We start from the raw sequence: 27,519 nt of genomic DNA on the forward strand, positions 1-27,519 counted from the left end.
TACATGATGTCTTTTCACCAATTTTTGAGAGATGTTCAGTTCTAGATAATGTCACTGTTATGCCAAATTTAAGCCACTTCTTGATGACCATCCTCACCGTGTTCCATGTAACATCTAAAGCCTTGTAAACTAAATGTGATAATTTGATGTTAAGGGTTATAATTGTTACATCTATTTTTGTTTAATTTCAGTTATTTTAAACATGTTACGGTATTTATTATGAAAAAGACACCCATTTTATCATTATTTTTAAAAAAATTTAAGTATTACGTTGTTACCATTTATCATGTATTTACCTGATGAAGGAGCTATTCCTGCTCTGAAACACATTGTCATTTCACCCTAAACTACTTTCTAGTACTTTGGCAAATATTATCATCTCACCCAACAACACAAACCACAGAAAGCAGGAGTTCATATAAGCGGAACATATTTTCACCACTGAACCTCTATAAATTCAGAAAGGGATATCACGAAAGCTCTTGCAGGCATAATGTGTTGGTGTCCAAATACTTATGTCTCGTGCTATAAAAGTGTTATTGGCAGGGATCTGACTATAAAAAATGAAGTTCCCCTTTTTCAGCAGATAGATTGCCTCATGTGGTGGACCTGAGTGGTGGAGTCGGCATACTCCTCTCCCCACAATGCACCTTCCAGGTCATCCCCCAGCTCCATCACTCTCATTCCCTTCTTTTGAGGTCCACACCATCAGGCTCTTCTGTCCTCTCTCCCTCAGAGTAGCGGTCATATACTGGCCTCCAGGCTCACCCACCCACTTCCTAGACCATTTCTATGCCTGGCTGCCGCACTTCATGTCCTCAGAACTCCCAACCCTTATCCTGGGAGACTTCAACATCCTCATAAACAGCCCCAATTCTACAACTGCATCCCAGCTTTTATCACTAACCTCTTCGCTCGGCCTCTCACAGCTCTCAACCTCTGAGACACACAAGGACGGTAACACCCTTGACTAGGTCTTTGTCTGGCTGTGTTCAATCTCCTACCTAAATAACTCACCGCTTCCCCTCTCTGACCACAACATTCTCGCCTTCACACTCACAAATCCTCGCCCACCCCAGCACACTCCTACCTACCATTCAGTCAGAAATCTACAAACCATTAACCCTCATACACTTTCAGACTCCTTACACTCATCACTGTCACCAATCTCCTCTTTTTCCTGTCATGATCTGGTGGTACATCACTACAATGACACTCTTAGAAGCACCCTGGACCAAGTAGCTCTCCTCACCATCAGAACCTCCAAGCCCTGGCTCACATCGCAAATCCAATTTCTCCAACAAAGCTCTAAGAGTGCTGAACGCTTATGGAGGAAAACTCGCACACCAGAAGACTTCATACACTTCAAATTTATGTTAAAAACCTATAACTCTGCCCTTCACCTCGCCAAACAGACCTACTTCCCCATCCTGATCTCCTCACTATCCAACAACCCCAAGAAACTTTTTGACACCTTTCACTCCCTCCTCAGGCCAAAAGCACAAGCCCCCATCACAGACATTTGTGCTGATGACCTGGCCTCCCATTTTATAGAGAAAATAGACAATATCTGTCAGGAAATCCGCTCCCAATCACCAAGTTCAGTAACTCCCATCCCTCCCTGCATCTCCCCTGGCTCACTCTCCACATTTGATCCCATCACAGAAGAAGAAGTCTCCAGGCTTCTCTCTTCTTCTCGTCCAACTACATGCACTACTGACCCCATTCCCTCTCATCTCCTCCAGTCTCTCTCTCAAGTCCTCACTACTCACCTAACTACTATCTTTAATTTTTCACACTATGCAAACAACAAAAACCCTCCCTGTCGCCCTGATCCACTCCTGCCTGGACTACTGCAACACTCGATTAATTGGCCTCCCCCTTACTCAACTTTCCCCTCTCCAGTCTATCCTTAATGCAACAGCCAGGGTTGTCCATCTAGCTAATTGTTACTCAGACGCGTCCGCTCTTCGCCAGTCGTTACACTGGCTGCCCATTCATTATAGAATCCAATTCAAAGTACTTGTTCTCACCCACAAAGCTCTTCATAGTGCAGCTCCCCCTTACATCTCCTCCTTCATTTCTGTCTATCGGCCTAACCGACCTCTGCGCTCTGCAAATGACTTCCGACTAACCTATGCACTAATGCGTACCTCCCACTCCTGACTCCAAGACTTCTCCCGTGCTACGCCAATCCTCTGGAATGCTCTACCCCAAGATATTAGGACCATTCACAATTTGCATAGTTTTAGGCACTCCCACAAAACACATTTGTTCAGAGCGACCTATGACGTTCCCTAATCAGTCATTTTATGTTTGTGTGTAGCCCATTCACTACTTACACCTATCCCCCACCCCCTGAAGATAGCTGGACCATCATTGTAAATACATAATTGTAAATACACCCCTGTACTTTGCAACTCCCCCACCTCATTGTAGATTGTAAGCTCTCACAAGCAGGGGCGTCTTATTGTGCTTTATTTATTGTAATATTAATGTTGTTATATATGACTGTTGTGTTTGAAACTGTAAAGCGCTGCAGAATATGTTGGTGCTATATAAATAAAGATTATTATGTGCAAAAACTTTCTCTAGTGAAATAAATAAAAGATAAATAGCATCGATCTCAACTAAGTGACAAACCGTAGAAGTTGCTTGCTAGAAACTCTGTGAAGGTCAATAATATATATTAAGTAATAAAAGGTTTGAACAATATTATTATGTTTCATATACTCTGAAGAGCCAAATGGAATTGCGTCACTGATGTTCATAATTTTTTTCATATAGAGGAGGTTGCCCTAATAGGCAAAATTTATTTTGTAGGTTAGGTTGAACATATTTTCCTAATATGTAAACTACAAGGTTGATATCTGGAAGTTTATTATTTTCTAAGAATGAAATCACTGGTTGACGTCTCAAAAATACAAAATGCCTATTAAAAGAAATATCTTATATATGGGTGAGACTAGGGTTGGTATTCCTTACACATAACACATTTTTTTTACAGATGAAAGACTTTCTTTTATTTCAGCTCTGATTAGTATGATTCCTTCTACACAATATATTAAATATCCTCTCTTTCTAGAAACAAGTATTCGAGGACATTCTGCTTGGTTCAACGGTTCTTAAGATTAAAGCAACAGATGCGGACTCTGGGCGCTTTGCTCTCATTGAATACAGCCTTGTTGATGGAGAGGGAAAGTTTGGGATAAATCCTACAACGGTAATTGCTTCACATGCTTAAAATTATGTCAATATGTATAAGAGGGTCTACGCCAACTTTACAGGTGCTGTTTGTGCAACACGCCCTCCATAGTGATACTCAGTAAGCCACAAATGTTAAGCATATTAAGTCAATGAATGTAGCAGACCGAACTTCTGTTTGGTTCTTGCTGTATCTCTATATGTCTTACATTCTGCATTGTGTTTAAATCTATACATGAAAGTTTCCCAAGTAAGAGTTTTATTTTGAATCAATTGCCAGTCGCCATTACTGTCATTCATTTCAATGGAGAGTGACCTGTGAGTCCAGTCTTTAGAAATCCTCCGGTTTTAGAACATGTCCACTTTGAAATTTCTAAAACCCTTTTAGTTTGGAAAAAGCTTTGTCGAGAAATTGAGGTTTGTCAGTGTGATGGCCCTAAAAGTTACAGAGTAATTTATCAGGTCAGTGATATCAGGTACCTTACATGGTATATTAAAAAAAAGATATTTTTTTTCTTGCTGGTATTTGGAAAAGCGATGGAAGAACATATCAAACAAAAATCTTCCTCGGTCTAGTGTACTAGTGTACTGCTGACCTGTTATGCCAGTCTTTAGACATAAATTAGCATGTATATGGGAATATGTTTCAGCCTGTTGTATGTAGGTGTAAGTGAAGAAGTGCTTCTAATATAAATTGTCAAACTCATAAAATAAAGAGAATACTCATCTCTCATTTGTATGGTGGTGGGCAGAGGACTGCTCAGAATGAGGTTAATCTCAAACTTTTATAAATATAACATTTAGGTTTTTCAATTAGAATGAGCTCTCTAGCAGAGATTAGCCATTAGTACATTTACGAATTGTTTCTGAAATGACTAATAGATGTCAATTAACTGCTAATTATTGGTTCATAACATCTTCATATAAGTGTACTTGTAAATGTTTTCTTCATAATTGCCAAGTCAAATCAAAAAGAGAGAGTGAATATATGACTAATCTGTACATAAAAAGCTCATACGAGATTTCATGAATGACGGTGTGGAGCCACTAAGTTTCTTTATCTTGGAGTTTATGAGGAATGTTTAGTCTAAAACATGATCTGTTTTTGTATTATTAACCATTTATGACATTACATTGTGCTGAAGGAGGAACATTTCCAGATGGCCTTACCCTGAATAGTGTTGGGCATAGACACCAACAGATGGAAGACACTTATGTGTCAGTAAAATTTTTGCTTTTAGTCATCTGCTTGGCAGATGAGGTTCAGTGTGGATAATTGTAATGACATTATTCCCTGGAATTATGAAAGATGCAAAGAAGAGCCACAAAAACTGATAAGGGGCATGTAGAATCTTATTTATAAGGAAAGATTAAAATAATTACAATTACAGTATTTAGTCTTGAGAAGAGACATCTATGGTTGGACATGATTATCCTGTACAAGTACATAAATGGCACAAAAAAACAGTATAGTCAAAAGCTATTTCATGTAAACTCCCCTCAAAAGACAAGAGGACACTCCCTCTGTCTTGGAGAAAAAGGTTAACTCTCCACATGAGACAAGCCTTCTTTACCATGAAACTATTAGTCTGTGGAATAATGTCCAAAAAAGAAAAAATGTTCCAGGATCGAAAAGTTCATAAAAATACATATAGAAATTATCTTAGATACAAAAATATACACAACATACGTATATACTCGAGTATAAGCCGACCCGAGTATAAGCCGACCCCCCTAATTTTGCCACAAAAAACTGGGAAAACTTATTGACTCGAGTATAAGCCTAGGGTGGAAAATGCAGCAGCTACCGGTGAATTTCAAAAATAAAAATAGATGCTCCATACTGTTCATTATGGCCCCATAGCTGTGCCGTATAGTGCATATAGTGCTCTGCGCCGTTCATTATTTCCCCATAGATGTACCATAGAAAGCTGTGCCATATAGTGCTCTGCGCCGTTCATTATTGTCCCATAGCTGTGCCATATAATGCTCTGCACCGTTCATTATTGCCCCATAGCTGTGCCATATACTGCTCTGCGCCGTTCATTATTGCCCCATAGCTGTGCCATATAATGCTGTGCACCGTTCATTATTGCCCCATAGCTGTGCCATATAGTGCTCTGCGCCGTTTATTAATGCCCCATAGCTGCCATATAGTGCTCTGCACCGTTCATTATTGCCCCATAGCTGCCATATATTGCTCTGCGCTGTTCATTATTGCCCCATAGCTGGGCCATATAGTGCTTTGCGCCGTTCATTATTGCCCCATAGCTGCCATATAGTGCTCTGCACCATTCATAATTGCCCCATAGCTGTGCCATATAGTTCTCTGCGCCGTTCATTATTGCCCCATAGCTGTGCCATATAGTGCTCTGCACCGTTCATTATTGCCCCATAGCTGCCATATAGTACTCTGCGCCATTCATTATTGTCCCATAGCTGTGCCATATAGTGCTCTGCGCCGTTTATTATTGCCCCATAGCTGTGCCATATAGTGCTCTGCACCGTTCATTATTGCCCCATGGCTGCCATATAGTACTCTGCGCCGTTCATTATTGCCCCATAGCTGTGCCATATAGTGCTCTGCACCGTTCATTTTTGCCCCATAGCTGTGCCATATAGTGCTCTGCACCGTTCATTATTGTCCCATAGCTGTGCCATATAGTGCTCTGCATCGTTCATTATTGCCCCATAGCTGTACCATATAGTGCTCTGCACCGTTCATTATTGCCCCATAGCTGTGCCATATAGTGCTCTGCACGATTCATTATTGCCCCATAGCTGTGCGATATAGTGCTCTGCACCATTCATTATTGCCCCATAGCTGTGCCATATAGTGCTCTGCACCATTCATTATTGCCCCATAGCTGTGCCATATAGTGCCCTACACCGTTCATTATTGCCCCATAGCTGTACCATATAGTGCTCTGCACCGTTCATTATTGCCCCATAGCTCTGCCATATAGTGCTCTGCGCCGTTCATTATTGCCCCATAGCTGCCATATAGTGCTCTGCGCCGTTCATTATTGCCCCATAGCTGTGCCATATAGTGCTCTGCACCGTTCATTATTGCCCCATAGCTCTGCCATATAGTGCTCTGCGCCGTTCATTATTGCCCCATAGCTGCCATATAGTGCTCTGCGCCGTTCATTATTGCCCCATAGCTGTGCCATATAAAGCTGTGCCATTGCTGCTGCAATAAAAAAAAAATGCCATACTCACCTCGCTGCTTGCAGCTCCAGGCGTCTCGTCCCGGCGTCTCTCCGCACTGACTGATCAGGCAGAGGGCGGCGCGCACACTATATGCGTCATCGTGCCCTCTGACCTGAACAGTCAGAGCAAGAGGACGCGAAGACAGAGCGGCGCCCGGCGTGTGGAACACGGACAGGTGACTATTACATACTTACCTGCTCCCGGCGTCCCACTCCCTCTGCCTGTCACACGGTCTTCGGTGCCGCAGCCTCTTCCTCTATCAGCGGTCACCGGCACCGCTGATTAGAGAAATGAATATGCGGCTCCACCCCTATGGGAGGTGGAGCCGCATATTCATTTCTCTAATCGCTGAACAGGGGAAGAGCTGCAGCACCGAAGACCATGTGATGGGAAGAGGGAGCGTCAGGACCGCCGGGACTAGGTGAGTATGCCTCAGCGCCCTCTCCCCCTCACCCGCCGACCCTGCCGCCCACCGTGACTCGAGTATAAGCCGAGAGGGGCACTTTCAGCCCAAAATTTTGGGCTGAAAATCTCGGCTTATACTCGAGTATATACGGTAAATAAAACTTCCAACAGTTACAGACAGAAACAAGAAAACCTGGTGGGTGAGAGTCCAATGGAGTTGTGGGTACCCTGATAGTATAAATTGTGGTATTAATGGTTAACACAAATATGTATAGTAGGGAGATGGTCTCCAAAAAAGAGGTGGTTTAGAGGTCACCTTATAGTAGTATCAAGATGGTGAAAGCCCACAAACTACATATCATAGGAAAAGTGTAACATGTCACTGAGTACATATAATAGATATACAGCTCTGGCAAAAATTAAGAGACCACTGCACAGTTTTATAAAAATCAGCTTCTCTACATGTCTGACAGCCATTCCATTCCAGTGTCAGTTGAATTCCAACCAGAGTACACCTCATTCTGCTTTATGTGCTTCTGATTAGGTGATCACTTGAACCAAATCTTATTTAAAGGGACTCTGTCACCTGAACCTGGTGTTTGACTCACCCTTTCCTTACCCGCTGGCTGCATGCTGGCTGCAATATTGGATTGAACATCATTCTCTGTCCTCCATAGTACACGCCTGCGCAAAGCAATCTTGCCTTGTGCAGGTGTGTACTATGGAGGACAGAGAATGATCTTCAATCCAATATTTCGGCCAGCATGCAGCCAGCGGGTAAGGAAAGGGTGAATCAAACACCCGAAAACTCCGCCCATATGACCCAAAACCAGTCCCGCCAAATTCAGGTGACAGAGTCCCTTTCAAGGGACTCTGTCACCTGATTTTGGCGCCCATCAGACCGAACACAGGGCCCACCAAAATCAAGTCATATCAAACAAATCTTACCATAATCATGAATTATAATATGTCAGAAGAAAACAGTCCCAGAATCAGTGGGATACGTTGAAGCGTTGCAGAGTTATCACCTCATAAAGTGACACTGGTCAGATTTAAAAAATGAGGCCCGTTTATTAACCTACAAAGTAGCTTGGTCCTTAGAGGTTTAAGTAGTTGATCACATGATATAGTAATGCTAGACAGAGTATACAGTACTATATGGTGGCCCGATTCTAAAGCATCAGGTATTCTAGAATATGCATGTCCACGTACAGTAGTATACTGCCCAGTCACGTAGTATATTGGCCAGTCACGTAGTATATTGCCCAGCCATGTAGTATATTGCCCAGCCACGTAGTATATTGCCCAGTCACGTAGTATATTGCCCAGCCACATAGTATATTGCCCAGCCACGTAGTATATTGCCCAGTCACGTAGTATATTGCCCAGTCACGTAGTATATTGCCCAGTCACGTAGTATATTGCCCAGTCACATAGTATATTGCCCAGTTACGTAGTATATTGCCCAGTGACGTAGTATATTGCCCAGTGACGTAGTATATTGCCCAGCCACGTAGTATATTGCCCAGTTACGTAGTATATTGCCCAGTGATGTAGTATACAGCACAGAGCCACATACTATATTGCACAGCGACGTAGCATACAGCACAGAGCCATGTAGTATATTGCCCAGCTATGTAGTATATTGCCCAGCCATGTATGTCACAGGTTAAAAAATAAAAAATAAACATTTACTCACCTTACGATCGAGGGCCCCTTGTAGTTCTGTCGCCTGTGCACGGTGCACGCTGCAGCTTCCGGTCCCAGGGTGTGATGACGTCGCGGTCACATGACAGTGACGTCATGGCAGGTCCTTCTCGTGCAGGCGCGCAGGACCTGTGATGACGTCGCGGTCTCATGACCGTAACGTCATGGCAGGTCCTTGTTGCATACTAGCCTTAGCATCGGAACCTGCCGCTTGCATGGAGCGGTCACCGGAGCATCGCGAAAGGCGAGTATATAATGATTTTTTATTTTGTTTATTATTTTTAACATTAGATCTTTTTACTATTGATGCTGCATAGGCAGCATTAATAGTAAAAACTTGGTCACACAGGGTTAATAGCGGCGGTAACGGAGTGAGATACCCACAGCATAACGCGGTCCGTTACCGCTGGCATTAACCCTGTGTGAGCGGTGACTGCGGGGAGTTTGGAGCGGGCGCCGGGCATTGACTGCAGGGGAGTAGGGAGGGACTAATCAGACTGTGGCCATCGCTGATTGGTCGTGGCAGCCATGACAGGCAGCTGGCGAGACCAATCAGCGACTTGGATTCCATGACAGACAGAGACCGTGACCAATGAATATCCGTGACAGAAGGACAGACAGACAGAAAGATGGAAGTGACCCTTAGACAATTATATAGTAGATTAGTTACAATGGTAGAATGTGGGGTCTAGGAAAAACTTACGCTGGAGCCCAGGATATTCAAGCTACACATCTGTTACAAAATCCAAACATACAACAGTAAACTATGCCTTCCTTTTATAACCTGCTTCATTTAATTAAATTTATGAATGTGGTTTAGATATTACTACAAACATGAAATCATTTTGTATAACAGGGGGATATATACATCTTATCTCCATTGGACCGAGAAAAGAAGGATCATTATACTCTCACTGCCATTGCCAGAGATAATCCTGGGGATATCGCAAGCAACCGCCGCGAGAACTCTGTGCAGGTGACTTCACAAACATGATGGGTTTCAATGATTTTGATAATTTAGATAATTCCTTCAGTTATCAGATTGTTATATCTAGCTTGAAATGTACAGTACTATGCAAAGATTTTAGGCATGTGTGGAAAAAATGTTGCAAAGTAAGAATGTTTTAAAAAATAGAGGTCTTAATACAGTAGTTATAATTATTATTTATTTATTAAAAATGCAAAGTTGGTGAACAAAAGAAAAATCTATATCAAATTTATATGCCTTCCAACATCATCAATTCATCTATGTACCCTTCATGCACTTAGTTGTTTTTTTTTTCAAAAACTCTGCAGGGAGGTTGTCCCAAACATTTTGGCAAACTATTCACATATGTACAAATTCTTTTGTCTCTTCAAGTAATCCACAAGAGATTCCATGATGCTGAAATCAATAAATGTAGGATTAGGAAACCGAGCGCACAGTAGGGTGAAACCCTATGGAGGGAGAGTAGGAGAGTGGATAAATCTTCCAGGAGATATTGGATCGAGTTGGATGAACATTATTGGTGTCGTTATCGAGTGAAAAATACAAATGCCAATGATGAGACCAGGGGCCAGGCTTTGTTAGGACCATATAATCACTTCCAAGACTTTGTTTTTTTACAATATAGACAGTTCCTAATGACATTAACTGTATGTTTGAGGTATTGACCCTGCCGTAGAATACATTTGGAGCCATTGAGACTTTTCCCTGATGGTATTGTATGATGGATAGGTTTCTGATTCTAGTTTTTAACATGAGCACATCATTATTCCTGACTATATTCTCCACTCCATTTGATGAAATGCAGCCACAATCTTGAAAGGAAGCTCCACTGCTGCCTATGGACATTCATTATTGTACCGCTCTCCAGCCCTTCAGTGAATAGACTGCTTTCTGTTACAGCTAAATATTTCAAATTATGACTAATCAGTCCAGAGCACCTGCATCTCAGTTCTTATGTTCTCATAAATAGTTACATAGTTACATAGTTATTAAGGTTGAAGGAAGACTATAAGTCCATCTAGTTCAACCCATAACCTAACCTAACATGCCCTAACATGTTGATCCAGAGGAAGGCAAAAAAAAAAACCATGTGGCAAAGAGTAAACTCCACCTTGGCGAAAAAAATTCCTTCCCAACTCCACATACGGCAATCAGACTAGTTCCCTGGATCAACGCCCTAAAGGAATCTAGTGTATATACCCTGTAACATTATACTTTTCCAGAAATGTATCCAGTCCCCTCTTAAATTTAAGTAATGAATCACTCATTACAACATCATACGGCAGAGAGTTCCATAGTCTCACTGCTCTTACAGTAAAGAATCCGCGTCTGTTATTATGCTTAAACCTTTTTTCCTCCAGACGTAGAGGATGCCCCTTGTCCCTGTTTTAGGTCTTTGATTAAAAAGATCATCAGAAAGGTCTTTGTACTGTCCCCTCATATATTTATACATTAAAATAAGATCACACCTTAGTCTTCGTTTTTCCAAACTAAATAGCCGCAAGTGTAATAACTAGTGTTGAGCATTTCGATACCGCAAGTATCGGGTATCAGCCGATATTTGCGGTATCAGAATTCCGATATCGAGTTCCGATATTTTTGTGATATCGGGAATCGGTATCGGGATTTAGATTAATGTGTAAAATAAAGAATAAAAATAAAAAATATTGATATACTTACCCTCGGACAGGCCCTGGTTGTCACCGCTGCAATCGCCATGTTTTCCTCCCTATGAATGAGCTTGTTAAGTACCTTCGATGACGTCGCGGCTTGTGATTGGTCGCTGAGCGGTCATGTGACCGCTCACGCGACCAATCACAAGCCGCGACGTCATCGAAGGTTATTAACACGCTCATTCCTAAGAATGAGCGCGTTAAGGACCTTCGATGACGTCGCGGCTTGTGATTGGTCGCGTGAGTGGTCAAATGACCGCTCAGCGACCAATCACAAGCCACGACGTCATCGAAGGTCATTAAAGCGCTCATTCTTAGGAAGAAAAGCATGGCGATTGCTGCAGTGACAACCAGGGCCCGTCCGAGGGTAAGTATATCAATATTTTTTATTTTTATTCTTTATTTTACACATTAATATGGATCCCAGGGCCTGAAGGAGAGTTTCCTCTCCTTCAGACCCTGGGAACCATTACGGATACCTTCCGATATTTGTGTCCCATAGACTTGTATTGGTATCGGATATCGGTATCGGCGATATCCGATATTTTTCGGATATCGGCAGATACCATCCGATACCGATACTTTCAAATATCGGACGGTATCGCTCAACACTAGTAATAACCTATGTTAGTACTGCAGAACCCCCAGCCCTCTAATAACTTTGGTCGCTCTTCTCTTCACCCGCTCTAGTTCAGCTATGTCTTCCTTATACACCGGAGACCAGAACTGTGCACAGTATTCTAAGTGTGGTCGAACTAGTGACTTGTATAGAGGTAAAATTATATTCTCCTCATGAGCATCGATGCCTCTTTTAATGAATCCCATTATTTTATTTGCCTATGTAGCAGCTGCCTGACACTGGCCACTGAATATGAGTTTGTCATCCACCCATACACCCAGGTCTTTTTCATTGACGGTTTTGCCTAAAGTTTTAAAATTAAGCACATAATTATACATCTTATTACTTCTACCCAAGTGCATGACCTTACATTTATCCCCATTAAAGCTCATTTGCCAATTATCAGCCCAAGCTTCTAGTTTACATAAATCATCCTGTAATATAAAATTATCCTCCCCTGTATTGATTACCCTGCAGAGTTTAGTGTCATCTGCAGATATTGAAATTCTGCTCTGAATGCCCCTACAAGGTCATTAATAAAAATGTTAAAAAGAAGAGGGCCCAATACTGACCCCTGTGGTACCCCACTGCTAACCGCTAACCAGTCCGAGTGTGCTCCATTAATAACCACCCTTTGTTTCCTATCCCTGAGCCATCTCTCAACCCACTTACACATATTTTCCCCTATCCCCATTATTCTCATTTTATGTATCAACCTTTTGTGTGGCACCGTATCAAAAGTTTTTGAAAAGTCCATATACACTACATCTACTGGGTTCCCTTGGTCCAGTCCGGAACTAACCTCTTCATAGAAACTGCTCAAATTAGTCTGACATGAACGGTCTCTAATAAACCCGTGCTGATACTGGGTCATGAGATTATTCCTCTTCAGATACTCCAGTATAGCATCCCTTAGAATGCCCTCCAGGATTTTACCCACAGTAGAGGTTAAGCTTACTGGCCTATAATTACCGAGTTCAGTTTTTGTCCCCTTTTTGAATATTGGCACCACATTTGCTATACGCCAGTCCTGTGGTACAGACCCTGTTATTATGGAGTCTTTAAAGATTAAAAATAATGGTCTATCAATGACTGCACTTAATTCCTGCAGTACTCGGGGGTATATCCCATCCGGGCCCGGAGATTTGTCAATTTTAGTGATTTTTAGACACCGCCGCACTTCCTGCAGGGTTAAGCAGGTGACATTTAATGGGGAATTTTTATCACTAATCATTTTGTCCACCATGGGATTTTCTTTTGTAAATGCTGATGAAAAAAAGTCATTTAGCATATTGGCTTTTTCCTCATCCTCATCCGCCATTTCACCCAGACTATTTTTAAGGGGGCCAACACTATCATTTTTTAGTTTCTTACTATTTATGTAGTTAAAGAATATTTTGGGATTATTTTTACTCTCTCTGGCAATGAGTCTCTTTGCTGCCTTGATTTGCTTTTTACAGAATTTATTTACTTTTTTGTATTTATTTAATGCCTCCTCACTACCTACTTCCTTTAATTCTCTAAATGCTTTCTTTTTGTCACTTATTGCGCCCCTTACAGCTCTATTTAGCCATATTGGTTTCCACCTATTTCTAGTATGTTTATTCCCATACGGTATATACTGTGCACAGGTCCTATCCAGGATGCTAATAAACGTCTCCCATTTTCTTTGTGTATTTTTGTGTCTCAGGATAACGTTCTAGTTAATTGCACCAAGATCATCTCTCATCCGTTGGAAATTTGCCCTCCTGAAGTTTAGTGTCCTTGTAACCCCTCTATTACACATCTTTTTAAAGGATACATGAAAACTTATTATTTTGTGATCACAATTCCCTAAGTGACCCCCAACCCTTATATTTGATATGCGGTCTGGCCTGTTGGTTAATATTAGGTCTAGCAGTGCCCCCCTCCTTGTTGGGTCCTGAACCAATTGTGAAAGGTAATTGTCTCTCAGAGTTGTCAAAAACCAATCACCTTGCTGGAACTACAGGTTTCTGTTCCCCAACCTATTTCAGGGTAGTTGAAGTCCCCCATAATAAGGACTTCTCCTTGAGTCGCAGCTTCATCTATTTGCTTTACGAGGATATTCTCCATTGCTTCCATTATTTTTGGAGATTTATAACAAACCCCTATCAGTAATTTATTATTTTTTCCCCCTCCCTTTATCTCCACCCACAGGGATTCTACATTTTCATTAAATTCACCCATATTAATAGTGGAGTCACTACGATTTTTTGGGACACAATTCTTCCATGATGACCACTAGTAGTGGAACTTCTCCATCAATATAAGGATCTAGCTAGATTCCACTGGTTGCTGTCAGTTTGGATGTATGCATGATGTGTCTTCTTGTACTGAACTGATTTCTTTGGGCAAACACTGCATCCACAGCCCTCAATGTTACCAATTTCTTGGTGCTTCTTCAAAAGAGCTTAATCATCACTTCTTGAAATCCCATCCTTCCAAGCAGCTGTTTTTTTCAGTTAATGACTGTGTTTCAACGTTTATATGAAAACGAGGATCATTGCCACTTGTTGATATAATTCGTTTCTCATAGTCCTGACTATAATCCTATAAAATCCCTGACTCTGCACAAGTGTGCCCAAAAGAATTATTGATGTTTTAAAGGTGTGACGATCTGAGACTGTGGGTTGTAATAATCACCTAAGCAAGTTAACAGTGGAATTATTTTTTATTCCTTACGTCTATGGTCTTACAGCAATTCTGAATAGATGGCCACAATACAATGCCCCAGAGTCCACAAGATCTTAGCCCTGGGGGCCAGTAATTCCACTGTTCCTGTACCAAGCGATACCCACTGTCTCAACTTTTGGTCGGCCCACAGATTTTGTAATAAGAGTCTGTACTTAGTCACAGTCCATGCTCCTCGAGACAATGGATTTCACGACTGTAGCATATGTATCCAACTCCAGCCAGCACCAACCCCCCATTCCCTCATCAGTGTCTTAAATACCCCAAGCCTCCTCCCCACCCCACCACCAGAAATGAACCTGGCCCTCGGGAAACACTTATCCCCAATGCTAACTTTACATTGGTAGAGGTATTTTCCTGATGCCGAGACCATCACCTGGGACTGCATGTGAGACTCCAGGTGGTGACGGCTCCACTGGGTCTACTATCGCCATTCACATAATGGGACTAGTGGCTGGAACAAAAACGACTTGAGGCCCCTGGGACACTAATGAGAGTAAGGGTACCTTCACACATAACGATATATAGCTTTTTGTGACGTAGCAACGATTTCGTTAAGGAAATCGTTATGTGTGACAGCGACCAACGATCAGGCCGCTGGGAGATCGTTGGTCGCTGAACAAAGTCCAGAACTTTATTTCGTCGCTGGACTCCCTGCAGACATTGCTGGATCGGCGTGTGTGACACCGATCCAGCGATGTCTTCACTGGTAACCAGGGTAAACATCGGGTAACTAAGCGCAGGGCCGCGCTTAGTAACCCAATGTTTACCCTGGTTACCAGCGTAAAAGTAAAAAAAAAAAAACACTACATACTTACCTACCGCTGTCTGTCCCCGGCGCTGTGCTCTGCACTCCTCCTGTACTGGCTGTGAGCGTCGGTCAGCCGGAAAGCAGAGCGGTGACGTCACCGCTTTGCTTTCCGGCCGCTGTGCTCACAGCCAGTACAGGAGGAGTGCAGAGAAGCAGAGCGGCCCTGCGCTTAGTAACCCGATGTTTACCCTGGTTACCCGGGGACTTCGGGATCGTTGGTCGCTGGAGAGCTGTCTGTGTGACAGCTCTCCAGCGACCAAACAGCGACGCTGCAGCGATCCGGATCGTTGTCGGTATCGCTGCAGCGTCGCTTAATGTGAAGGGGCCTTAATGGAATGATTGCTTTACCTGATTGCCAATCTTGTGTTTGGCCTTATGTATGCATAAGATCGAGCCTGCTCTTCTTGCTCTACTTACCGTCACTGAAACAAAAAACGCATCGCGGTAAAAAAGCAGCATGTTCATAAATTTTGCCGATTTTTTGCGTTTTTCCCGCTATTTAATGCATTGGGAAAAAAGCGCAAAAAAAACGTATGCGGATTTCTGGCAAAAATGTCCGGTTTTTGTCAGGAAATTTCTGCAAGAAATCCTGAACGTGTGCACATACCCTTAGAGCTGTTGACTCTGCTCTATGTCCATTGGTCAAATAATCTTTAGTCTGTGGTCAGCTGCTCACAGACGGTAAAGGGGGATCTAATCAAGTATTACGTAATTTGATTTAGATTTCTCTTTTGTTCAATCACTTTGCATTTTGTTCATTGATAAAAAGAAAAATATTAGTACTTTGATTTTTTAACGCATTCTTACTTTGTAGCATTTTTCCACACCTGCCTAAAACTTTCGCAGAGTGGTGTAAAAGGAGAAGTCCAGCAAAAACGAAATAAGATCACAATAGAGCCATAATAATTTCCTATACGAATTGGCTTTATTCTGTACTTAAACCTTTTGGCACAATATAAAGGAGACCTGAAAAAAGTATTGGTAAAATTACACACAAATTTTCAGTTACAGAAATCTCAGAGTAATGCCAAAGGAGTTTCAAAAGAGCCTTCTAAGTGAAACTGCACTTTTAGAAGACCTTGATATGACATATAAATAGGTCAGAAGTTTAAATAGTTGGGGTCTGAGTGCTAAAATTGAGAGACAAAAGCACTCATTCAAGTGCTGCTCTCCTCTGAGACTTAACATATTATATGGCACTGTTTACTGAAATTGCTTTTTTGCCAGTCTACCCAGCTAATTCTCGAGTTTTCCATTAGGTCTATGGCACCACGTGATTAAAAACTGACCAGCTATATCTTTCTAAGCTCTATTTAAAAAGAGGAGGTCAATTTTTCCTGTATCAGTTATGCATCAGCAATGCAAAGTCTCTGGCTGGGGGGACGAATGAGCAGCTGGTTCAGGATTTGAAGACGGGAAAGATAGATGCAGGGACAAGAGACTTCCTATTTGTATATAGAGCAGAGAAAAGAGAATAATTAGCTCTGTAGAAAAGTAAAATGAGCAATTGTAAGTAAACAGTGCCATATAATATGATAATGACAAAATAGTAAAGGGAACCTGTCACCCCCAGGCGTTTGTAACTAAAAGAGCCACCTTGTGCTGCACTAATGCTGCATTCTGACAAGGTGGCTCTTTTAGTTCTTGTTCCTGGAACTGCTGCAATAATCGTTTTTGAAATTTGTCCCTCATACCTCGAAATCGCCACGGAGGCAGGTCTTTCCACCCTAATCCAGACGGCTCCCAGCCGTCACTCATGGCCTCTGCGCGCTGGGCGCCACCTCCTCTTTCTTCATTAGCGTCCCCAGCGCCTGCGCAGTTATTTTTTTTCGGGCATGCGCAGTTGCACTGCCCTTCGAACTTACAGCGCAGGCGCCGGGGACGCTAGTGAAGGCAGAGGAGGCGGCGCCCGGCGCACAGAGGCCATGAGTGATGGCTGCGAGGCGTCTTAATTAGAGGGAAAGACCTGCCCCTGGCAATTTCATGGTAAAAGGGACAAACTTCAAAAGCGATTATTGCAGCAGTGCCAGGGACCCGAACTAAAAGAGCCACCTTGTCAGAATGCAGCATTAGTGCAGCACAAGGTGGCTCTGTTAGTTATAAACGCCTGGGGGGGGGGTGACAAGTTCCCTTTAAGATGCTAAAAATTCTTTAAGAGGGTCATAATAGACTTATCAGAAAATATCTAAGATATACCAAAAATGTTTTTACTGGGTTTTACCTTTTAAAGGCCTATTTAGATTCCAATGTTTGCTATATTTATATTCTTTAGCAATGGTCCACCTGATAAATACAGAGATGTCCTACTCTAATTTGTGGTTTGAACTCATTCAGGGGGTCTGTAAAAATAATTTATGCTATCCATTTTTCATTGACCAGGTGTGAGATACTTGGAAAACCTATTTTCCACTTCAGTAATTCTTTAGGTTACATTGTGTTAGTGCTGTGATTTACCATAATATTGTGACTTTTATTTTACCTATCCAAGATGCATGACTAACCACATTTTGTTTCATGCTTCTTGTTTTTTTATTAGGTTCTTATCACTGTGCTGGATGTTAATGACTGCAGACCTCAGTTCACCAAAAGTCAGTTCAGCACTAGTGTGTATGAGAATGAACCAGAAGGCACATCTGTAATCACTATGTCAGCCACAGACTTGGATGAGGGAGACAATGGTGTGGTGACATACAATTTGGAAGGCCCTGGTTCTGGTGTGTATGCTAATGCTATGAATATGTAAAAAAAAATAAACAAGTAAAGACTGCTAGTTTAATGGGAATTTGTCAGTAGGATAAACCCTTCTAAGCCGTCTATATGGACATGTAGGTAATAGAAAATTTAATAAAATGATACCTTGATATCTGTGATCTGATTTCTTATTCCAGGGAAATCCATGTTTTTCTTAATATGTAAATGATCTGTTAAGAACTATGGGCGAGACACTGATCTGCATGAGCATCTGCCTTTAGAGGTTATTATATACAAAAGAAGGTGTTACCAGTGTAAAACATGTAACTATCACAGAACTGTAGAACTGAACTTTGTCTCTTTACAAACACACTTGCTGCAGCTCTCACAGCTCTGCTGTAATGCAACAATATTGCAATCCTGTCTGCCTGTGAGATGGAAGCTGAGAGCAATCTACAGATGTGTCAGGTATAATCACACACAGCTCTTCAGTGTGATCAGGAGATCAGAAAGCGGCCATTACACATCACACTGGTAATCCAGCCTTTTATTTAAAACAAGCTCTGGAGGCAGATTCTCATTCAAATCAGTGTCTGGCCAATAGTACTGAACAGCTCTTTTGCCTACAATAAAACATGGCATAAAACATTGGATTGCAGATATCAAGGTATCATTTTATTCAGCTTCCTATAACCTGCATGCCAATATAAATGGATTTGGAGGGTTGATCCTTCTGACAGATTCCCTTTAAGAGGAATTAATAAACAAAAAAACAAACATCCATGCACATAGGGTATTAACCAATATACATTTAGAAAGAACTGTGCTGCAGGTGAACAACTCAATCAGTAACGTAGTGTTGCATGCACAACAGCAGAAAATATTTAGCAAGTAGCTGCTGATGCCAGCAGATCTGTATGGAACAATAAAGACCATGAGAAACCAAGAATCACATAATCAATCTACTCAAGGTGCTGCAGCTGAAGTTTTACAGTGGAATAAAAAATATTTAGTCAGCCACCAATTGTTCAAGTTCTCCCGCTTAAAACAATGAGAGAGGTCTGTAATTGACATCATAGGTAGACCACTATGCGAGTCAAAATGAAAAAACAAATCCAGAAAATAACCTTGTCTAATTTGGCAAGATTCATTTTGCAAATTATGGTGGAAAATAAGTATTTGGTCACCTAAAAAGATGCAAGATTTCTGGCTCTCACAGACCTGTAACTTGTTCTTTAAGAGGCTACTCTGTCCTCCACTCATTATCTGTAGTAATGGCACCTATTTGAACTTGTTATCAGTATAAAAGGCACCTGTCCACAACCTCAAACAGTCACACTCCAAACTCTACTATGGTGAAGACCAAAGAGCTGTCGAAGGACACCAGAAATAAAATTGGAGCCCTGCACCAGGCTGGGAAGACTGAATCTGCAATAGGCAAGCAGCTTGGTGAGATGAAAACAACTGTGGGAGCAATAATAAGAAAATGGAAGACATACAAGACCACTGATAATCTCCCTCGATCTGGGGCTCCATGAAAGATCTCACCCTGTGGGGTCAGAATGATCACAAGAACGGTGAGCAAAAATCCCAGAACCACGCGGGGGGATCTAGTGAATTACCTGCATAGAGCTGACACCACCGTGACAAAGGCTACCATCAGTAAAACACTACGCTTCCAGTGACTCCGATCCTGCAGTGCCAGACAGGTCCCCTAGCTTAATCCCTTCATGACCTTGGGATTTTCCATTTTTCCATGTTCGTTTTTCGCTCCCCTCCTTCCCTGAGCCATAACTTTTTTATTTTTCCATCAATATGGCCATGTATTTTTTGCGGAACGAGTTTTACTTTTGAGCGACATCATTGGTTTTACCATGTTGTGTACTAGAAAACGGAAAAAAAAATCCAAGAGCGGTGAAATTGCAAAAAAAGTGCAATCCCACACTTGTTTTTTTTTTGCTTTTTTGCTAGGTTCACTAAATGCTAAAACTGACCTGCCATTACAATTCTCCAGGTCATTACGAGTTCATAGACACCAAACATATCTAGGTTCTTTTTTATCTAAGTGGTCAAAAAAAATTCCAAACTTTGCTAAAAGAAAAAAAAATGCGCCATTTTCCGATACCCATAGCGTCTCCATTTTTCATTATCTGGGATCGGGTGAGGGCTTATTTTTTGCGTGCCGAGCTGACGTTTTTAATGATACATTCTTTTGATCATTTTAATGTAATGTCGCGGTGAACAAAAAAAGTAATTCGGGCGTTTTGAATTTTTTTTCTCACTACGCCGTTTAGCGATCAGGTTAATCCTTTTTTTTCTTGATAGATCGGGCGATTCTGAATGCGGCAATACCAAATATGTGTAGGTTTGATATTTTTTTTATTGTTTTATTTTGAATGGGGCAAAAGGGGGGTGATTTAAATTTTTTTATTTTTGCCATGCTTCAATAGCGTCCATGGGAGGCTAGAAGCAGGCACAACTGGATCGGCTCAGCTGCATAAGAGCGATCATCAGATCGCTCCTATGTAGCTGAATTACAGGTTTGCTATGAGCGCCGACCACAGGGTGGCACTCACAGCAAGGCAGCATCAGCAACCATAGAGGTCTCAAGGTGACCTCTGGTTACTATGCCGACGCATCGCTGACCCCCGATCATGTGACGGGGGTCGGCAATGCGCTCATTTCTGGCCCGATGGCCGGAAGCAGTAGTTAAATGCCGCTGTCAGCGTTTGACAGCGGCGTTTACCTAGGTAGTAGGTGGATCGCGGTTCCACCCGTCGCTATTGCGGGCACATGTCAGCTGTTGAAAACAGCTGACATGTCCCGACTTTGATGCGGGTTCACCACCGAAGCCCGCATCAAAGCAGGAGATCTGACCTCGGACGTACTATCCCGTCCGAGGTCAGAAAGAGGTTAAGTCAGTACATGTCCGGGTCAGTCTGAAGTTTTCTAGAGAGCATTAGAAGAGTATTGGGAGAATGTCATATACTGTAGTTTGAAGAAACCAAAGTAGAACTGTTTGGTAGAAACAAAACTCGTCATGTTTGGAGGAGACAGAATCCTCCAAAATCCAAAGAACACCACACCTACTGTGAAGCATGGGGATGGCAACATCATGCTTTAGGGCTGTTTCTCTGCAAAGCGACCAGGACGACTGATCCGTGTACATGAAAGAATGAATGGGGCCATGAATTGTGAGATTTTGAGTGCAAGCCTCCTTCCATCAGCAATGGCAATAAAGATAAAATGTGGACGGGTCTTTCAGCATGATAATGCACACCACCAGGGCAATGAAGGAGTGGCTTCATAAGAAGCATATGAAGGTCGTGGAGTGGCCAAGCCAGTCTCCAGATCTCCACCCCATAGAAAGGGGGGTTGAAGGTCCGGTTTGCCAAGCGACAGGCCCAAAATATCACTGCTCTAGCGGAGTTGAAGGTCCGGTTTGCCAAGCGACAGGCCCAAAACATCACTGCTCTAACGGAGAGATCTGCATGGAAGAATGGGCAAACATACCATCAAGAGTGTGTGCCAACCTTGTGAAGACTTACAGAAAACGTTTGACCTCTGTCATTGCCAACAAAGGGTATATAACAAAATATTGAGATGAAATTTTGTTAATGACCAAATACTTATTTTCAACCATAATTTGCAAAATAAATCTTGCCAAATCAGACAAGTGTTAGCACCATTTCGGATTCCTGACAGGCAGGGTCTTTGGTGTGTCTTTTCACTCACCCATGCTGCAGACAGTTCTTCCCTTCCCCATGCTCTGCATGCTTCCAGCCGGTTCTCTAACAATGTCCTGAGGGCACACGCACATGCGCTCCTGCTCTCTTAAAGGGTCATACAAAAAGAGAAAATGGAGTTCAGGTCCATAGATAAATATATTTTATTTCACAGATAACAACCATAATACAAAACATACATGAATAAAGGTGTTCTCAAGTGATACCTTATATAAATAATTGCAAGGAAGGTGAATGGTAGCTAAAGATGGAAAACAGACACCTAATGGGTTAACCTAATGCCCAATTATTATCTTTTAAAGTGCATAGTGCTGTAAACATAAAGGGCCAAGGACCACAAAGTATGAGATTCTCATAGATAGATTTATCAGGCTATATTAAGTAATGACAGTGGTGTCAGCCCTGCGCATAGACTGAGTAACCAAAATGAAATCAGTAATGAACCAGCCATATATAAGGAACCACTATAAGTCAATCAAAAAATGATCCTTACCCAGATAAGAGGCAGCTAGGATAACCCACCAGGTGGCCCCAACGCGCGTTTCGCGTTAGCTTCGTAACACCACTGTCATTACTTAATATAGCCTGATAAATCTATCTATGAGAACCTCATACTTTGTGGTCCTTGGCCCTTTATGTTTACAGCACTATGCACTTTAAAAGATAATAATTGGGCATTAAGTTAACCCATTAGGTGTCTGTTTTCCATCTTTAGCTACCATTCACCTTCCTTGCAATTATTTATATAAGGTATCACTTGAGAACACCTTTATTCATGTATGTTTTGTATTATGGTTGTTATCTGTGAAATAAAATATATTTATCTATGGACCTGAACTCCATTTTCTCTTTTTGTATGCAATTTTGAGGAGTGTCCGTTGTGACAAATAATAGTTAAATATCTCCCTGGGTAGCTCCCCCACTTTGGGGTTGAGCATGGTGGGGATATTTGATAAAATAGCTTCATGTTTGATCTTTTTTGGCTCTCGTAAAGGGTCAGCACATGCACTTGCTATTTCCTCCCCAGCCAATGGCTGTGGTACATTATGTATATATTGCTCCCTCCCCACTGAGGAGGTGCCTGAGCAACTTTCCTGTTTACAGTCTATGTCGTGCAAGGCTGCGTACCAGTGCAAGTCCTGTTTGCAGCATGCTAATGCACATCCTGCTTGCTGCACTCTGATGCAAATCCTGTCTGCTGCACTTTAGTGTAATTCCTGCCTGCTACATTCTGATGCAAATCCTGCCAGGTGCACTCTAATGCAAATCCTGCCAGGTGCACTCTAATGCAAATCCTGCCAGGTGCACTCTGATGCAAATCCTGCCTGGTGCACTCTGATGCAAATCCTGTCTGCTGCACTCTAGTGCAGTTCCTGCCTGCTGCACCCTGATGCAAATCCTGCCTGCTGCACTCTAATGCAGACCCTGTCTGCTGCACTCTGACGCAAATTCTGCTGCACTCTGACACAAACTGCTGCACTCGGATACGAACTTAGTCAGCTGCACTCTGATGCAAGCTCTGCCTGCTGCTCCATCCAGTCTGTCCTGTGTCCAGCTGCTGCGCGACTGTTGGTTTGTCCTGGAGTGGCACCTGGCATTCATCGTGAGCCAATTCTAACCTCACCATCAGAGGCTCTAGTGAACAGTCAGGTGATCGGCTAGTCACCCCCCTTCAGGCTGTCCACTGTTCGTGGCACAGTGGTTCCACAAACCACGTCCGTGACAACAAGGTGATTTTCTGGATTTGTTTTCTCATTTAGACTCTCATATTTGTGATCTACCTATGATGTCAATTACAGACCTCTCATCTTTTTAAGTGGAAGAACTTGCACAATTGGTGGCTGACTAAATACTTTTTTCCCCCAGGGTATAACTGAATTAAAGATCGATTGCAGCCCCTTGGTAGTAAGCGGATAAGCTCACCACAATAGCTGCCATACATTATATTAAATGAAAATAACGGTAAAATACACTACATGTTTCAAAGCCGAAACTGAAGTTTATTGCAGCCATTGTGGTGAGCCTCGCCCCTTATTACCAGCAGATGCAGCCTTTAGGCCGGTTTCACACGTCAGTGGCTCCGGTACGTGAGGTGAAAGTTTCCTCACGTACCGGAGCCACTGACACACGTAGACACATTAAAATCAATGCATCTGTTCAGATGTCATTGATTTTTTGCGGACCGTGTCTCTGTGTGCCAAACACGGAGATATGTCAGTGTTCGTGGGAGTGCACGTATTACACGGACCCATTAAAGTCAATGGGTCCGTGTAAAACACGTACCGCACACGGACGTTGTCCGTGTGCAGTCCGTGTGCCGTGCAGGAGACAGCGCTACATTAAGCGCTGTCCCGCCCACTGGTGCTTTAGCCGCGATTCATATCTTCCCTGCAGCAGCGTTTGCTGTAGAGAAGATATGAATAATTGTGTTTAAAATAAAGATCTATGTGCCCCCCGCCCTCCCACCCCCTGTGCACCCCTGCTGTTCTGAAAATACTCACCCGGCTCCCTCGCTGGCGCTGCTTCCTGTTCTGGCCGCATCTTCTACTGTATCAGCGGTCACGTGGTGCCGCCGATTACAGTCATGAATATACCCCTATGGGAGGTGGAGCCGCATATTCATTATTGTAAATGAGCGGCCCCACGTGACCGCATACAGGAGAAGATGCGGCCAGAACTGGAAGCAGCGCCGGCGAGGGAGCGAGCCGGGTGAGTATTTTCTGAACAGCTAGGGGGGGGGGGGCACAGGGGGTGGGAGGGTGGGGGGCACATAGATCTTTATTTTAAACACAATTATTCATATCTTCTCTACAGCATACGCTGCTGCAGGGAAGATATGAATGGGGCTTCAGCACCAGATGCTGGTACGTGTGGTACCCAGCACGGTGCGTGTGATACCCAGTGGGCACACGGGCGGCACACGTGTGCCGCACGTGTGCCACACTGATGTGCCACAGAAACGTAGGGGCACACGGACACGGATAATTCCGCTACCGATTTTTTCCGGTACCGGAATTATCTGGACGTGTGGGACTGCCCTTAAGGGTATGTGCATATGATGCGGATTTTGCTGCAGATCCGCAGCAGTTTCCCATGAGTTTACAGTTCAATGTAAACTTATGGGTAACCAAAAACGCTGTGCACATGCTGCGGAAAAAAATGTGTAGAAATGCAGCGGTTTACATTCCGCAGCATGTCACTTCTTTCTGCGTTTTCCATGGCAGTTTTGCAACTGCCCTTAGGCTAAGTGCACATGCTGCGGATTCCATTGCGGAATTTTCCACAGCGGATTTGCTAAATCCGTAGTGAAAAACCGCTGCGGTATTTACTGCGGATTTACCGCGGTTTCTTTTGCGGTTTCCTCTGCAGGTTTCTATTGGAGCAGGGGAAACCCACAGCGGAATCCGCAGAAAGAATTGACATGCTGCGGAAAATAAACCGCTGCGTTTCCGCGCGGTTTTTTCCGCAGCATGTGCACTGCGGATTTCATTTCCCATTGCTTTACATGGTACTGTAAATGCATGGGAAACTGCTGCGGATCCGCAGCAAAATCCGCAGCGTGTGCACATACCCTTATGGAAAACCGCAGTTGTAAAACCGCGGTAAAAACCGCGGAAAATCCACAATAAATCCGCAGCGGTTTTCCACTGCGGATTTATCAAATCCGCTGCAGAAAAATCCACAGTGGACCCAAATACATGTGCACATAGCCTTATACGGCTATACATCTTCAGCAGCAGTGCCTTGGGCAGATTGATTTTTGTTGTTTGGATTCTTAGTTTATGAGGAAGACAGATTTGGTGGTGTTGTAATTCCCATGAGTGTCGCAGTATATTACCCAATATCCTGCACATGTGTAAGAATTCATACGTTTTGCTTTTTCTTCCTGGCTTATAGAGCAGAGACAAAGAAACCAAGTTAACCAAAAAAAAATCAATTTACCTTTAACCCTCCCTTATCCACAAAGAAAACTGTGGCAAGCAGTTCAGAGTTTTGGCTGAGGTAGAGTTTCTGTCCGAAGTACATCTCTGCGGATGCTTCTGAATTTTTAAATAGAGAGTCTTCTAAATTCCTTAGGCTAATCATTATTCAATCACGAATAACGCAATCCACTGACAGTGATTGATATCTCAAAACTACGTCTGAGTAATGTATAAGGGCTCATACTCACTTGCGGGCAAAACGGACGAGTGCAATCCGATAAAAAAATCGGATTGCACTTGGACCAATGTTATTCAATAGGTGACATCTCATTTGCGATTTTTTTTTTCAGCCGAAATCAGACTGAGAAAAAAATCGAAGCATGCTGCGATTTGCTGCGAGTCTCGCCAATGCAAGTCAATGGGTGCGATAAAAAAACGCACGGAATACGGACCATCCGTTTTCCGTCTGTTTTTTACAGATACTTTACCATTCTGTGGCATAGAACACTGTAAATGGTTCTGTAAATGATTGCAAAAAACTAGTTGCAGAGAAAAAAAACGCACTGCATAAGGATGTAAAACGGATGGTGGGATTAAAAATCGCATTGAACTCGCATGACAATCGCATGACAATCGCATAGTTTGCATCCAATTTTTTCGATCCATATTACAGACCTTTTTTTTTCTTGCAAGAGAGTGAGTATGAGCCCTAAAGCAACACTACAAGGCATTGCGGAACATTTCCATCAACTATTGTTTTGCAATGTAAAGGATATATACAATTTCTGAGAAATCATTGTCGTATTTCCTCTATAATTTGCAGAATAAGGAACAAACATAAAAGACTTGTCTGTGTAATCAAAAGTGTTATTTATGAGTCGGCATACAAGGTTTTAAACCTGTCCCTTACTATTAATAAGTATTTTTTTACTTGGTGTAAATTTTGCTTAGCTCTTGAATCTTGCATTGTTTTATCTTTTACAAAATGCATGAATACATCGAAAATTCATAGTGACTCCAATCATAAGAATACCATTCCAAAATTATTATTGGATATTCAAAAATGTGTCACTGCAACGCTTGAATTACATAAAAACCAGGGATGGATTTTATAATCCTTTCACTATAGACACATGAAGCATAACCCCACCAGTCACTTTGCACCACATAAATATTCACTTATTAATTGTAATAAACCTAATAGAATTAGTAAATGTAACGAGAAAATAGAATCAAGAACTTATAAGAAAAGATCCCACAAAGCACTATATTCTGATAAAATAATACTTGTTCTAAATATCGCAATATATGCTAATAAAATACACAGAAAAATGTATTAATGAGGATGAGCACAAAAATATACCATTTGTCATGGAGGTCCGTGTATTTGGGGAACAAAAACTCTAATCCATGATGTGCGTTTCACCATTTATTACAGCTTCATCAGGATATTATTTTTCTTTTCTTTTTGCGCCTCTCTTTTTGTGAAATCTCGCCTTCTCATCCATGGACTGTCATAAAGCTAGAAGATTAAATCTATGTCCTGATTTATCAAGACAAGCATTTCTCTCTCCGGTCTTCAGGAAGGGAACGTACTGGAGTTCGATGCACTGAATTCATTAAGGCTACTTTCACACTAGCGTCGTGCGACGCACGTCGCAATGCATCGTTTTGGCGAAAAAACGCATCCTGCAAAATTGCTTGCAGGATGCGTTTTTTCTCCATAGACTAACATTAGCGACGCATTGCGATGCATTGCCACACGTCGCAACCGTCGTGCGACGGTTGCGTCGTGTTGTGGTGGACCGTTGGCACCAAAAAACGTTG

General features: G+C 42.4%; 1 protein-coding gene across 1 annotated transcript in view; it reads left to right on the top strand.

Annotated features, from left to right (window-relative positions):
- CDH23 (cadherin related 23) overlaps positions 1-27,519 on the top strand; it is a 1,839,731-nt gene that overhangs the window by 1,750,734 nt on the left and 61,478 nt on the right. The window contains exons 50-52 of the mRNA XM_069753216.1: positions 3,086-3,223; positions 9,386-9,505; positions 17,869-18,046. Of these exons, the coding sequence (XP_069609317.1) occupies positions 3,086-3,223; positions 9,386-9,505; positions 17,869-18,046 (436 nt within the window). The remainder of the gene's footprint in view (positions 1-3,085; positions 3,224-9,385; positions 9,506-17,868; positions 18,047-27,519) is intronic.

Source organism: Ranitomeya imitator, chromosome 2, assembly GCF_032444005.1.
Source record: "Ranitomeya imitator isolate aRanImi1 chromosome 2, aRanImi1.pri, whole genome shotgun sequence".
Lineage (NCBI taxonomy): Eukaryota > Metazoa > Chordata > Amphibia > Anura > Dendrobatidae > Ranitomeya > Ranitomeya imitator.